A 13,777-nucleotide genomic window follows, 5' to 3' on the forward strand; every position below is an offset into this window, starting at 1 on the left:
ATCGCAGGATCCAGAAGACCACCATTTTCAGCAGTATTTCTAGTCTATTTGTTGCCATAGCAACCACAATTTTTGACGTAGGAACGATATGAACGTATGTCCATATTGCCATCTAACCAAGTTTTATGAAAAAAAATTAAGAACTTTTAAAGTTATCACAGGATCCAGAAAAGTTTGACGGACGGACGGAGACAAAACCATAAGTCCCCTCCCGTGAAACCGGTAGGGGACTAATTATAACAAAGAGTTATAATAAATAAGTTTTGTCCCAATTCAGTGGTTGACTTTATGCGCGGAAAAAATCCCAATCCTGAAATAACAATTTTCCAAAATTGGTCAGAAAAATACCTGAAGTGATGCACATATAAAGTGTCCAAGTATAATTACCACTGTTTAGACTGGTCTACTTACTGCCCTGCTTAGACTGGTCTACTTACCACGCTGTTCAGACTGGTATATTTACCCTGCTGTTTAAACTTGTATACTTACCAGGTTGTTTAGACTGGTCTACTTACCGCCCTGCTTAGACTGGTCTACTTACCATGCTGTTAAGACTGGTATACTTACCAGGTTGTTTAGACTGGTAAACTTGCCACACTGTTTAGACTGGTAAACTTACCATGCTGTTAAGACTGGTATACTAACCAAGCTGTTTAGACTGGTAAACTTACCACACTGTTTAGACTGGTAAACTTACCATGCTGTTAAGACTGGTATACTTACCACGCTGTTTAGACAGGTAAACTTACCACACTGTTTAGACTGGTAAACTTCCCATGCTGCTAAGACTGGTATACTTACCACGCAGTTTAGACTGGTATACTTACCACACTGTTTAGACTGGTATACTTACCGCACTGTTTAGACTGGTACACTTACCACACTGTTCAGACAGGTATACTTACCACACTGTTCAGACTGGTACACTTACCACACTGTTCAGACTGGTATACTTACCACGCTGTATAGACTGGTATACTTACCACGCTGTTTAGACTGGTATACTTACCACACTGTTCAGACTGGTATACTTACCACGCTGTTTAGACTGGTATACTTACCACACTGTTCAGACTGGTATACTTACCACGCTGTTTAGACTGGAGATGCTCATGGTTCGAGCCCTCTCTGACAGTGCCCAGTTGTGGAGGCCATCATTTGTCTTTCTGTAATTGGGCAATCGTTTATTAACAATATATAAAAAAAAATCTGGTGCATTTACGATAAACATAAGTTGATGCCCAAATTATATCAAGTATTAGACAGAAAATGTGAACATGCAACGTAAAAAAGGAATACACCACTTTTTAACTTACATTAATCATACATGAATGCCTTTTCACATACATAAAAAGAAAATTATTTGTTGTTTAAACTAATTATATTATTTATCAACCATGATAACAAATGAAATTATTTTATCAATTATGTCATCTTATTTAGCTGCCAAATAAACAACAAGAGCTGTTACCATAGGATGACTTATGCCCCCTATATACGTTTGATAGAAGTTATGAGCCTAAGTTCAAGGTCAAGGTCACAGGGGTCAACATTTGTGTGTGTGTGGAAAGGCCTTGTCCATATACACATGCATGCCAAATGCATGCCAAATATAAAATTGCTACCTGAAGCGACATAGAAGTTATGAGCATTTTTCGAAACCTAAACGCAAAGTGTGACGGACAGACGGACGGACAGTCCAATTACTATATGCCCTCCATCAGGCATTGTTAAAGACAAAATACAACTGAATGGTGCAAATAAAACTTCTTTGTATTTGTTTTTAATTAAAAATCTACACATCAACAAGGAACAATAAAATAACAGTAACCATCAACAGAGGACTCAGTTGTACATTAAGAACAAGTTGGATTTTTTAAATCTGCTAAACATCTTCAAAAAGAACTTTTTACCTCACACAATACATCAGACTGAAATAGATATAATATAAATTCCAATAATCATGCATGGTACCGGTATACAGAAAGACTTCTAGAGTGTTCACAAGGGTTTACTATAGCCATATTAGAAAAACTGACTGCCCCCCAAAGGCCACAGTTTTCAACCACGCAGGACCAATTTTGAATTGGGAACAAATATCATTACTGGTAATACAAATTTTCGGACCAAGTTTCATGTAGATTGACCTAACAAATGTGACTTCTGGAGTGTTTTCAAGGTATTACAATAGAAATATAAGGAAAACTGCCCCGACCATTTCTTCCAAGGAACCAGAACCATTTTTAAAATCAGCAAAGATATCTTTAGAACAATGTTCTCACCAAGTTTCATGAAGATTGGCCAAAAATTTGATGGCTAGAGTGTTAACAAGCTTTCACTATAGTCATATAAGGAAAACTGCCCGCTGTCTGGCGTTCATGTTTTCAACAAACTGGAACCATTTTCCAACTCAGCCAAGATATCATTAGAATAAATATTCTGACCAGCTTTCATGAAGATTAGTCAATTAATAAGACTTCTAGAGTGTTAAGAAGGTTTTACTTTAGTACTTTAGCCATGAAAAGAAAACTACCCCCCCCCCTCCGCTGGCAGCCATATTTTTTTAACAGAGCGGGTAAATTTTCGAACTCAGCTGACATATCAATGGAACAAATTATCTGACCAAGTTTCTTGAAGATTGGACAATAAATGTGGTCTCTTGAGTGTTAACAAGGTAAATGTTTACCACGCATAATGAACAACTGACAAAAGGCGTTCACACATAAAGCTCCAATGAGCATGCTGCTCCTCAAGTGAGCTAGAAAGTCAGAGATGCTGAGGTGCTTTTTATGAAAAGGTCTGTCACTAAAATAATGTATGATCTCTCAATTGTCATGCTTAAATTTGATAAAAACACAAACAATCATGGCTCAATTTAATGTATTTTTCTGTTCTTTTAATAGCATCATTTAAGTAAGTTAACTCAGATTATAATTGTTAGAATATACAGGACCCATGCTTTCTGCAAATAGATTAATAGATTCTATAATGTCTACTAAAACTAGCATTTTCACAGCAAATTTGGCCAGTCTTCTTATCTGAAACTATCCTTTCGAAGCCCTCATTAAACAGCAAAAATAAGTCAAACCTTGCAAAGGAGGGCCAGGAGTTGTCAAGGTCATAGCCTCGTGGTGCAAGGTCAAACTCGAGGTCATTGAGGTCGTACAAGGTACTGATAACAAGACTGCTCCTCTCGTGCTGCAACCATATGGACTTGGCCTGGTACCAATTGCTACAAGAAATGTATAAAGTTAAAGTCGCCGTGGCGTAGTGGATATGGTGGCTGCCTAGCAACCAGGAGGTCACTTGTTCGATACCCACTGTGAGAGTGCTCCTTACATCTCCCGCATAGATACCACCTACTAGTTCTAAGCTCAGGAAACGGAATCCAGAGCGGTTCAATAAGCTTGAGTCTTTCGATGCAATGGAGCTAAAATTAATAGGTTTAATTCCTCAAAAGAAATATGCTTGTAATACAAACATCAACTACATCTGTCATGATAGCACCACCAGGCTAGCAAAAAAACAAAATAACAAGGCAAATAATAAAGCACTTCTGTTCAACTTTCAAATGGTTTGAATGACACAACACATTTACCAATAACTCATGAACCATTCCAAATAAGTAGAACCACAGGGTTCCTTATTTATAAACCAAATTCAAGTATTAATTTCCAAATGCAAAGTGATTGTGTACCTGGTTGCTTTGCCATTGGTACAGCAAGCCTGCAGACTGTCAGCCAAACGATGATGCATCAGACAGAAACGCAGAAAGGCGCGACCTTTTCCTAATGAGGTCTTGCACTGATTATACACCAACAATCAATATGAGTTTGAATAAAGTAAATCTCGCATTATACTGCCAGTAGTCTTTAAATTGTTAATTTAAGCAATAAGCGAAGGAGAACATTTGTATAAAATGTGGTGTTTGATATCAAAGCCGTTATCACTCAATACATTTACACAGAAACATTCATTTTAAAATTAAATGCAATATAAGAAAGCACATACAGAAATACACAATACTTCAACAATGAAACATGCCAAACAACAAATGTCCATAATTTCATACTGAAACAAATCAACTTACATCACTCATAGTTTTCACATATTTTATTCCATCATTTATGCCTTTGACAGATGCGAGACAGTCACACAAGTAATCCCAATAATCTTTTTTTCTTCCTGTCAAAGACTTCTTCTCTGAAATAATTCACAAAATTAATAATAGAGAAAGAGCTATTGGACTTGAGTTATATGATGTTGGAGAAGAAATACGAGTAAAAAAAATATTCAACAAAATTTAACCTTGTCCTTTATTTTCTAGTCTTTGAAAGTTATGTGAGACTCCTGTGAGAAGTCTCGCTCGTAAAGAGACCGTTTACATTTACATAGCAAAACCTTGAGTAACTAGGAATTTAGCTAAATCAGAAAGCCATGGGGGCAAGGGCCATTTCCATTTTATACCCCACCCTTTAAATTTATGTCCCATCCTTTTTTCATCTCTTTTTCATTTGTGACTGTTATCACAAATACAGACACACCCACATGCTTTTATTGGCTGTTTATGATTTTGTAACGAAAAATACAGCATTACTAGATATTAATTTCACAACCTTTTAAATAAAGAACATACCTCATGGAATATATGCTAAAGACAACTGAATATTAGTCCTTAAGTGGAAATAGGACCATTTTTCATAAAAGTCACTTTGCCCCTTTTCAGACATTCCTGACATGTGTTTAGGCCCAAATCATTATGATTACAATAAGGAATTTTATCAACTTATCAACAACTAGACCTGTTATTGTTTAGCTACCTTTCATATCTGCTTGTAGCAGAAACTCCAGTTTAGCACAGAATCTGTGAAGTTTCTGGTTATTGTCATCAATTGGAGCCCCGTCATCTTCAAAGCCTGACTTCAGCTGCTCTACACAGTCTAAACATGAAACATCTTAGAACATTAAAGTAGGCTGCACTGCAGTGTGCAAAATTCAGATTTTAAAGTAATAGCATGAATCCTTATACACATATATAAAAAGTAAAATTTCTTACTACCCCGACTACGGTATATAAATTTTTTAATTCCCTGACTAGCCCAAATGGATTTTCACAAGCCAAAACTCTACGGGCTAGTGCGAATTTCACTCACTGGCACTGTCTAACAGATCTTGGACACAAGCCAGCAAAGCCATACTCTTGCAAAATTACCACTTAATTTATTAATATTATTGAATTTTAAATCCTTCCACTACATGTATACATTATATATATGCAACCCTTGTTTATTGAAGGTGGATACAGGTAACTTAAGGGATGTAAAAGTATGCTAAAAGCCACACGACCAACATGGATACCAGCAAAACCAGGTTTCACTTACATACTTTGTTCTTAAAATTTCAATTTCAATTATCTAGTGATGTAATTTATGTTTATAATTTTTTAATCCACCAATTCATTTTTGTACAAAATTTCTTTCATTGAATAGTTTGGACACAGATATTCATCGCAAAAATATGGCATCAATTTGAATATAAGTTCCACGCATTAAATTTTTACAGTTTTGAAGAGTATGATCAATATAATTAATAGTATCCATCATGAACACATTCTCATCATATTACTTAATACTACCAGATGCAAGCAACTGTTATAAAACAAAACAATGGAGATTGATCATTGACTTATGTCAAAAAGGGACTGCCTAATCAAGCATATTTTGGAAATAATACTTTTTCGAAACTAAATTTAAGTCACTGGCCATTCCAGTTCAGGAGTGGCATTTTAAGTCACTGCTGATAATACCATAACAATGATATTGATTCATTTTAAATTTCATAATGAAATGGATGTTGAAAGCAAATCCAAATAAAACTTGAATTTTGTGATTGTAAACCGCAAAATCTGAATTAATGAAATGAAGGATACACTTCTATTCACCGACTCAAGCTGTATTTCATAACATCACATAATTCCTTATTATTTTCATAGATCTAAAGCCCCCCACAAAAGTACTTGCATGTACTGATAATTTGTCCAGTTTTACATAAAACTCACCTACAACGTCCTGAAGGATTTTGGAGATCTGCGGTGCAGCTGAAAGCAGGGACTGTGATGTTGAATTCTCACGAGAATCACCTTCAGACGCCACAGTGCCATCTTGGGACGATGACTGATTTGGGTTTACAACACCCCTTCTAAGTCTGTCAAATGTTGACATCACTACTCTTCAAGAATGTCACATGACTGCAAGGACATGTATACATTGTAAACAATATATTGATTTTATGTACATCTCTTTCTTTCAAATGCATTGAAACCGATCATTTTGAACCAAATATTATGAGATCTGTAAAAACATACGGACATGTATAAACTAGTAAGTCATACTCTGTTAAAGTTGAATTACGCTTTTATCCGAAAACAAATATCCGAAACTATTAACATTAACATGAGGGCGAATTACATTTAAGCAGTAGATGCAAAAAAGGCTGAACAACCACATGTTAAAGATTTTTTGTAATTACTTAATGTACTAGTGAGAAGGTTTTGATCAAGTTCAACTGTAAGCAGAACACATTAACCTTTTTACGACAGTAACGACATGAACGAAGATTTAAGAATGACACCTACATTGATTTTCAACCCATTTTCTAATGTTCTTAATAACCTAACAGAGAGTAAAACAAGTGCGTTACATGTAAATTAAACTTTGAAAACACTGTAAAATTGCATTAAATGCATGCTTTACCTAAATCGCACATAAATTTATTTTATAATTTTCGCAGCCAAGTTTGTTTTGCTACAGTTATGGTATGATGTTTAAAATACGGATCTTTAACCTATGATAAGTGGAAAAGGGCCCCTTTCCGCGGAAAGGGATTTCAGTGTTTTCAATATGTTTACAGTAAACGATTTCGGGCAAAGCATTCTGATTTTATGCATTTAACTGTGGTTACAAGGTACCAGATTCAAAATTTTATTTAAACATGTGGGAATTCTCAATTATTTACTCTTGTATTGTCTATGTGCTCACAAGATCAAGAGACCAATACTGTGGAGTAACAAAATAATCTTAGAAGACCTTAAAGGTGCCTTTTCACAGATTTTGGCATTTTTTTAACTTATTCATTAAATGCTTTATATTGATAAATGTAAACATTGGATCGTAAAAGCTCCAGTAAAAAATCAAGAAAAAAAAAAAAGGAAAAGAGCATTGCCCGGAGCAGGTTTCGAACCAGTGACCCCTGGAGTCCTGCCAGAGTCCTGAAGTAAAAACGCTATAGCCTACTGAGCTATTCCGCCGAGTACACATTCATGACGTATTTTATACCTTATATAAGCAATCTTCGTAGTTTCACAAAATTTAACGACAAAAACAGAACTCTCCAAATTATTCAATCGTTTCGCGTTGCAACGCTTTATAATTTTTAGGTTTTAAAATCGTCAAAAGATGCATATAATGGCTATATTAGAGCATGGTTAATGTTCAGTATTACTGTTTCCTCACAAATATCATAACTAAAACGAAAACTTACGAATCTGAAACAACTTTTTTCAATTTTGTCAATTTACCAAAGCGTGAAAAGATCCCTTTAACAGTTTCAACGCCGAATAGAAAATAACAGGATAGAACAGCATATTTTAAAATCAAGGCCTTCTCGGAAAAATAATCACATTATAATGGCAGGTTTAATGTGGACTTATGGTATTTACAGTGTTTTTATACAGTTATAAAAGCATATATACACACTGACCTAATTCTGATTAGTGGGAAACATCGGTCACACAACGATAGAGAGCAGCTGCATCAACCAGGCATTCTCAGGATGGTCACCAGATGTGCCTTAAATTTATAACGACGGAAGCGGCAATCACCTGATATCTAGCGGATAATGACGTTGCCAGGCATAACGTGATATGTCGGGGAAATTGAATCGACCGCACACGCGCAAGAAATCGCGAACATGATCCAGATGATTGTTATAAGACTTCTAAAGTCTCGCTACGGGACATGACGACAATGGAACATTTCATTCAACACTAGCGGCATCTCTGGTAGGGACGGCTCAATCCGGCCGTTCACAATGGAAGGTGCATACACCGCATCTTAGTAGTATTCCGAGGTACTTACATTGTGCTGCGATCACGTTTGGTGATCTGCTTAATTAAAATGAAAAGATTCCGACATTTGTTCCATGCGTTCTCATGTGGATTTTTTTGCATGCAATGTTGGAATGTCATCATGACAACCCAAGCATCACGGTGCAACTTTAGGACACCCACAGACCTCATGACGCTCCATATGTACAGACATGTTTTGGACTACATGAATATGGAATATATTTTCAAATATTTCTTTATCCTGATCAATTGGCGACTGATAATATATTTGTGAAATGTCTAATAAGAGTTCTACGTGATTGTGTTGTTGAGGGACCAGCCGTTTGGCGAATTTCTATTGTTGTTCTATTGGCAATTGTAACAAATTTGCTACTCAGATTAGTCATATTATAGGTCGTATGCCGAAAATTAATTAAATGCGGTATAAAATCATTAGGCTTCATTTTTGTGTATTTTGAATGCTATTTTAAAGCATGTCTATTTTACCCAATGCGTTAATCTTCGGATAAGTACGTAAGGTGGCATAGAGGTGACATTCACTTCTCTTTTTTTTTTAATCTCTTTATTTTTAAATTGCTCTCCTCTTTTTTTCTATCTCGTGGCCACGATTAAGCTGTGCTGTGGCCACGAGATAGAAAAAGAGGAGTGCAGAACTAAATAAAAGCGGCGTACAATTAAAAAAAGAGCGGTGCTTCTCTTTTTTTTAAATTGCTCTCCTCTTTTTTCTATCTCGTGGTCACGAGTTAGCTATGTCGTGGCCACGAGATAGAAAAAAGAGGAGTGCAAAACTAAATAAAAGCGGCGTACAATTAAAAAAAAGCGGTGCAGTAAATAAAGGCAGAGTGCATTAAACAAAAGAGGAGAGAATTTTCGCTATCTTGAGATCCCGAGTAAGTCAGCCAATGAAATTTTGCGTAACATGTGTAATATTCTGTACGCATATATATAGCTGGTCAAAGCAGGCAAGGCTCTGATATAACATAACATACTACTATGAGTACTACTATTACTGCTACTACTATTGCTCCTGTTGTTGTTGCTGCTGTTACTACTACTACTACTACTACTACTACTACTACTACTACTACTACTACTACTACTACTACTTCTACTACTACTACTACAACTACTACTACTACTACTACTGCTACTGCTACTACTACTACTACTTCTACTACTACTACTACTACTACTACTACTACTACTACTACTACTTCTACTACTACTACTACTACTACTACTACTACTACTACTACTACTACTACTACTACTACTACTACTTCTACTACTACTACTACTACTACTACTACTACTACTACTACTACTACTACTACTATTACTACTACAACTACTACTACTACTTCTTCTACTACTACTACTACTACTACTACTACTACTACTACTACTACTACTACTACTACTACAACTACTACTACTACTACTACCATTACCATTACTACTATTACTACTATCGCTACTGCTGTTACTGCTACCCCTCCTTCTCCTCCTCCTACTATTACTACTGCTACTGCTGCTGTTGCTAGTAGTAGCTAACATAGCTAACTCGCCGCCACGAGATAGAAAAAAGAGGAGAGCAATTAAAAAAGAGAAGTGAATGTCACCTCTATGCCACTGTAGATAAGCCCATACATTTAGTCCCTTTTGGGTACATTACGTTAGTGGAAGCTAATGACAGAGTCAAAGGATTTCTACAGGACTTACACTGGTCCACACAAACTGGGTTAGAATAGACGAAAACGGCGAACATATAAGTTTAAACCTAACAAAAAATCTCAAAATCGATCAGTTATGTAAATGCAACAAAAACTCTAACCATCGATCAGTTATGTAATTGCATTGAATGAAAATTCCCATCATGTTGTATTGCAATAAATCAAATAATCATTTAAAACAAAGTTTAAAGTATACAAGATATATTATATATGATCGGCACGCAAATGATAACTGCAAGTCATTATTAATACTAATGATAGTAATACTAATTATATTTTTCACGAGGCGTTACTATTTTAAAATAAGTTGTACGGAATGGCTGCGTCTGTGTAAAGATCTATTGTTGTAAGATTTGATCTCATGTGTGCGTGTCCGCGTCCCTTACAATTAGTATATTGATGCCGACGTTCATGAAGTTGTAATCTGCAACGACTTTCAAAAGCATACGGGATTGCATTGAAGGAAATTAAGGCACAACTGTAATGATCAGCGGTCTGGCAACGCCTACTGATAAGCCCCGCCTACAGCCAGACTCGGCCAATAATATTGCTTGCTGTATTTCATATGCTTGTTTCGTTAGTAGTTCCTCTTAGATAGTCATAGCGAATAAACGTGTTAAAAACCTATCCATTTTGGGTCTTGTATAAACTTATCCCTTTACGGGTCCAGCCAACTAATACATACTTAAAATTAAGAACAATAGAACATTACAACAACTTTTATGCTCTTGAGCGGTTTGGCGCACTTATTTCTGACATTAAATGGAATTCTTGATGCCCACTAGTACATGAGCGCAAATTCTAATAACCAGGATGCACGTTTAAGACCGGAAATATCCATGCGGTGGTAACATGTATTCGGCGGTAAGGTCGTAATATTTCAATAGTGGCTTTTGTAAACGCAGATAGTTTCGCATTATATTCTTACGATGACGCAACAGGTCTGTAACATTCATTTGATAATTTAATGAGAATTGGTATATTTGAAAATTATGGATGCTTGCTACGCATTTATAGAACATTTCGGATCAAATGAGTCTGGTCGAGCGAAAATGGGTCATATGTCATATTCGACCAGCGTAGCTTCAGACCATTCTGCGTATCCGCACAATCTGGTCAGAAATTACCCTGTCCGCTAATAAGGCAATGAAACCTTGCGCGACTTTACAGCGTATCTCCTGACCAGACTGTGCGAATGCGCAGGCCACATATGACATATGAAGAATGTTCACATGACCCAGCTCATATGTTGATAACCATAACGCGAAACACATAATCAAATCGACGGCATACGATAACGTTGCGTTTCTTTGACTTCGTTTACAGACCTCCCGCAGCGGCATGCTAGAATATATAGTTTTGTTTGTTATATCTATTGGTAGTGCCATGAACAACACGGTCTCATATAAAACAAGCAATATAAATACATGTATATCCCCTACCAGCTCCACCATTGTCAAAAATTCCAACAGTAAGAATTTTTATTTTATTTGTTGCCATAGCAACCAGAAGTTTTGACGTAGAAACAAAATGAAATGACCTGCATAATTTCCATATTGCCATCGATCCATGTCTCAAGTTTCATGAAAAATATGAAGAACTTTTAAAGTTATCGCAGGATCCAAAAAAACACCATTTTCAGCAGTATTTCTAGTCTATTTGTTGCCATAGCAACCAGAATTTTTGACGTAAAATGAAATGACGTGCATAATGTCCATTTTGACATAGAATTTTCAAGTTTTATGAAAAAATATGAAGAACTTTTTAAGTTATCGCAGGATCCAGAAAAGTGTGACGGACTGACGGACAGAGCGAAAACCACAATCAGTCACACAAATAAAATTTAATAAATTGCTTCAAGGATAATTCATTTTGGTTGCAATAAAACACGCTTTAAAATGAAGATTGCAGCATTTTTAGTTGGTTTCGCTTGCGAGCAACTAATGTAGAGGGAGTTTTGCAAGTCAGTCTGCTCATTACTACGCTAGGAACAAACACCACTGCCTGTTTATACTTCACCACTGATACACTTCAGACAGCGTGTATGTAATCAATAGTGTTTAACAGCTTGTGCCACGACATTGGCCAGTCTAGTGTTTAACAGTTTGTGGGACGACATTGGCCAGTTTATCATTGAAATCTGTAAATATTGGCTGCTGTCAAGGAAAACGGGGCTAATTGCATGTCAAATAAGATAAACCTGTGCATGCTGATTAGCAATGCGCACAAGCTTATCAAGGATGACACTTTCTGAGTTTATGGTGTTTTTCGTTTTAAGAGAGTCTCTGGTACTGGGATGACAATTAGTGCATATGCATTAAGTCCTGTTTTCCTAAAATGAAGCTTAAATTATCTTTTTTATTAATGATTTGAAAAAAAAGATGATAAAAGTGATAATAACTTCAAAGTAACCTCGCTGACAAGGCATTAAAAACAAAATCACTTTTTAATAAAAATAATAAACAACCAATGAGTTCTAAATTTTTACCTTGTGGCATTTTTTAGTAAACATCTAAAATGGACCTTTTCACAGTTTGCCATTAAATGCTTAATATTGATCAATGTAAACATTGGATCTTAAAAGCTCCATTAAAAAAAAAGCAAGAATAAAATTAACAAAAAAATTACCCTCAACTGGGCTCAAACCACTGACCCCTGGAATAAAAGTCTATCGTTTATACCACTCGGCCATCCTTGCTCGTACAATGAGAGATGTATTTTATACATTATATGCAGTGATTCATTTTGAAATCTACATCAATGAGTCCCTGGGACTCGCATGTTTTGAAACAATGGGTCCAATCTGAAAACAATGGGTCCCAGATTGTGTCTTTGTAAATTCGTTACAAATCATTTACTTAAAGCGGGTATATACAATTTTTTACATGTGTTTATTTGTAATATATTGATCAAATATGTTACAATTACACAAAATAAACAAGAAAAAGTATGCATTAAAGCCGAATTTCATAAAATGCAGCAAAGACATCAGGAACCTCAAGGTCATGCAGCAGATTTATCAGAGACTTGAATTTTGATAATGGTAAATTCTCTGACGAGATCCAGTGGATGCATTTAAGCAACACCTTCATGGCTTTATCTTCCCTTGATCATTTTTAAGCTGACACTGAGCCATGTTTTCTCTATGTAATGGGGCTTCAATGCACATCTTATGTTCTGACAAACTGACATGCCTTGAAAGAGTGGAGTGCTGAAAGTTTTGACATTTGACTAATTTCGACATACCATTAACCTTGTTGTAGTCCGTACACACAGAACAAAACATGTAATCATCGGCGTTATTCTCACTGAGAACATAGCGAAGCCAAGAGTATAGCCCGAGCCACATGGACTGAAATTTGCGATCTTTTTTCTTTTCCGATTTTTCTTTAGAAACAATATTATCATTGATGTCTACGCTGGATGTGTCATTTTGGAGTTCTTCGGCCGCGGAACTGGTGTTTTTTAAGAAAGATGTTAATTTACATTGTTGCGGATCGATTTTGAGAACTTTTTTGGGTGGCGTTTTCTTTGTTTACCATCCGGGACAGTCAAGTAACCGTCCAACGAACTATTAATAAAACGCCGTAACTGATTGGATAATTTATATATTTCGACCAATCGAAATACGCGTTTTACATTCCGAATGTAGTGATATGACTTCCGTTCTATAAGTCAAGACGGTGTTGACATGTGTTTCGGTTATCTCCACGAATCGAAATCGGTTTGTAAAACTGACGATGTTGAAAATCGGAGTTTTTTAACAATGCGTCCCGAAGACGCACATGTTTGAAAAGTATGCGTCCCCAGGAAAAAACGTGCGTCTGGGACGCGGGACGCACGGCAAAATGAATCACTGTATATGTATAAGCAATCATCGTAGTATGAAAAAATATAATAACAACAACAGAACTCTCAA

General features: G+C 36.1%; 1 protein-coding gene across 6 annotated transcripts in view; it reads right to left on the reverse strand.

The window, feature by feature from the left end:
* Positions 1-6,818, reverse strand: part of LOC127860289 (FYVE and coiled-coil domain-containing protein 1-like) — a 63,973-nt gene extending 57,155 nt beyond the window's left edge. For 2 of the 6 annotated variants that reach the window (XM_052398283.1, XM_052398279.1), the window contains exons 1-8: positions 6,586-6,647; positions 6,059-6,247; positions 4,821-4,955; positions 4,091-4,203; positions 3,698-3,804; positions 3,089-3,232; positions 1,914-1,931; positions 1,088-1,166 (exon numbers count right to left, since the gene is read on the reverse strand). In XM_052398283.1, coding sequence (XP_052254243.1) covers positions 1,088-1,166; positions 1,914-1,931; positions 3,089-3,232; positions 3,698-3,804; positions 4,091-4,203; positions 4,821-4,955; positions 6,059-6,221 — 759 coding nt within the window. In that variant the 5' untranslated portion in view covers positions 6,222-6,247; positions 6,586-6,647. Of the gene's footprint in view, positions 1-1,087; positions 1,167-1,913; positions 1,932-3,088; positions 3,233-3,697; positions 3,805-4,090; positions 4,204-4,820; positions 4,956-6,058; positions 6,248-6,585; positions 6,648-6,752 lie in introns of those variants that run through there. The other 4 variants (XM_052398280.1, XM_052398281.1, XM_052398284.1 and 1 more) reach the window with 4 other exon arrangements.
* Between the last annotated feature and the right edge of the window lie 6,959 nt (positions 6,819-13,777).

This window comes from Dreissena polymorpha, chromosome 15, assembly GCF_020536995.1.
Source record: "Dreissena polymorpha isolate Duluth1 chromosome 15, UMN_Dpol_1.0, whole genome shotgun sequence".
Lineage (NCBI taxonomy): Eukaryota > Metazoa > Mollusca > Bivalvia > Myida > Dreissenidae > Dreissena > Dreissena polymorpha.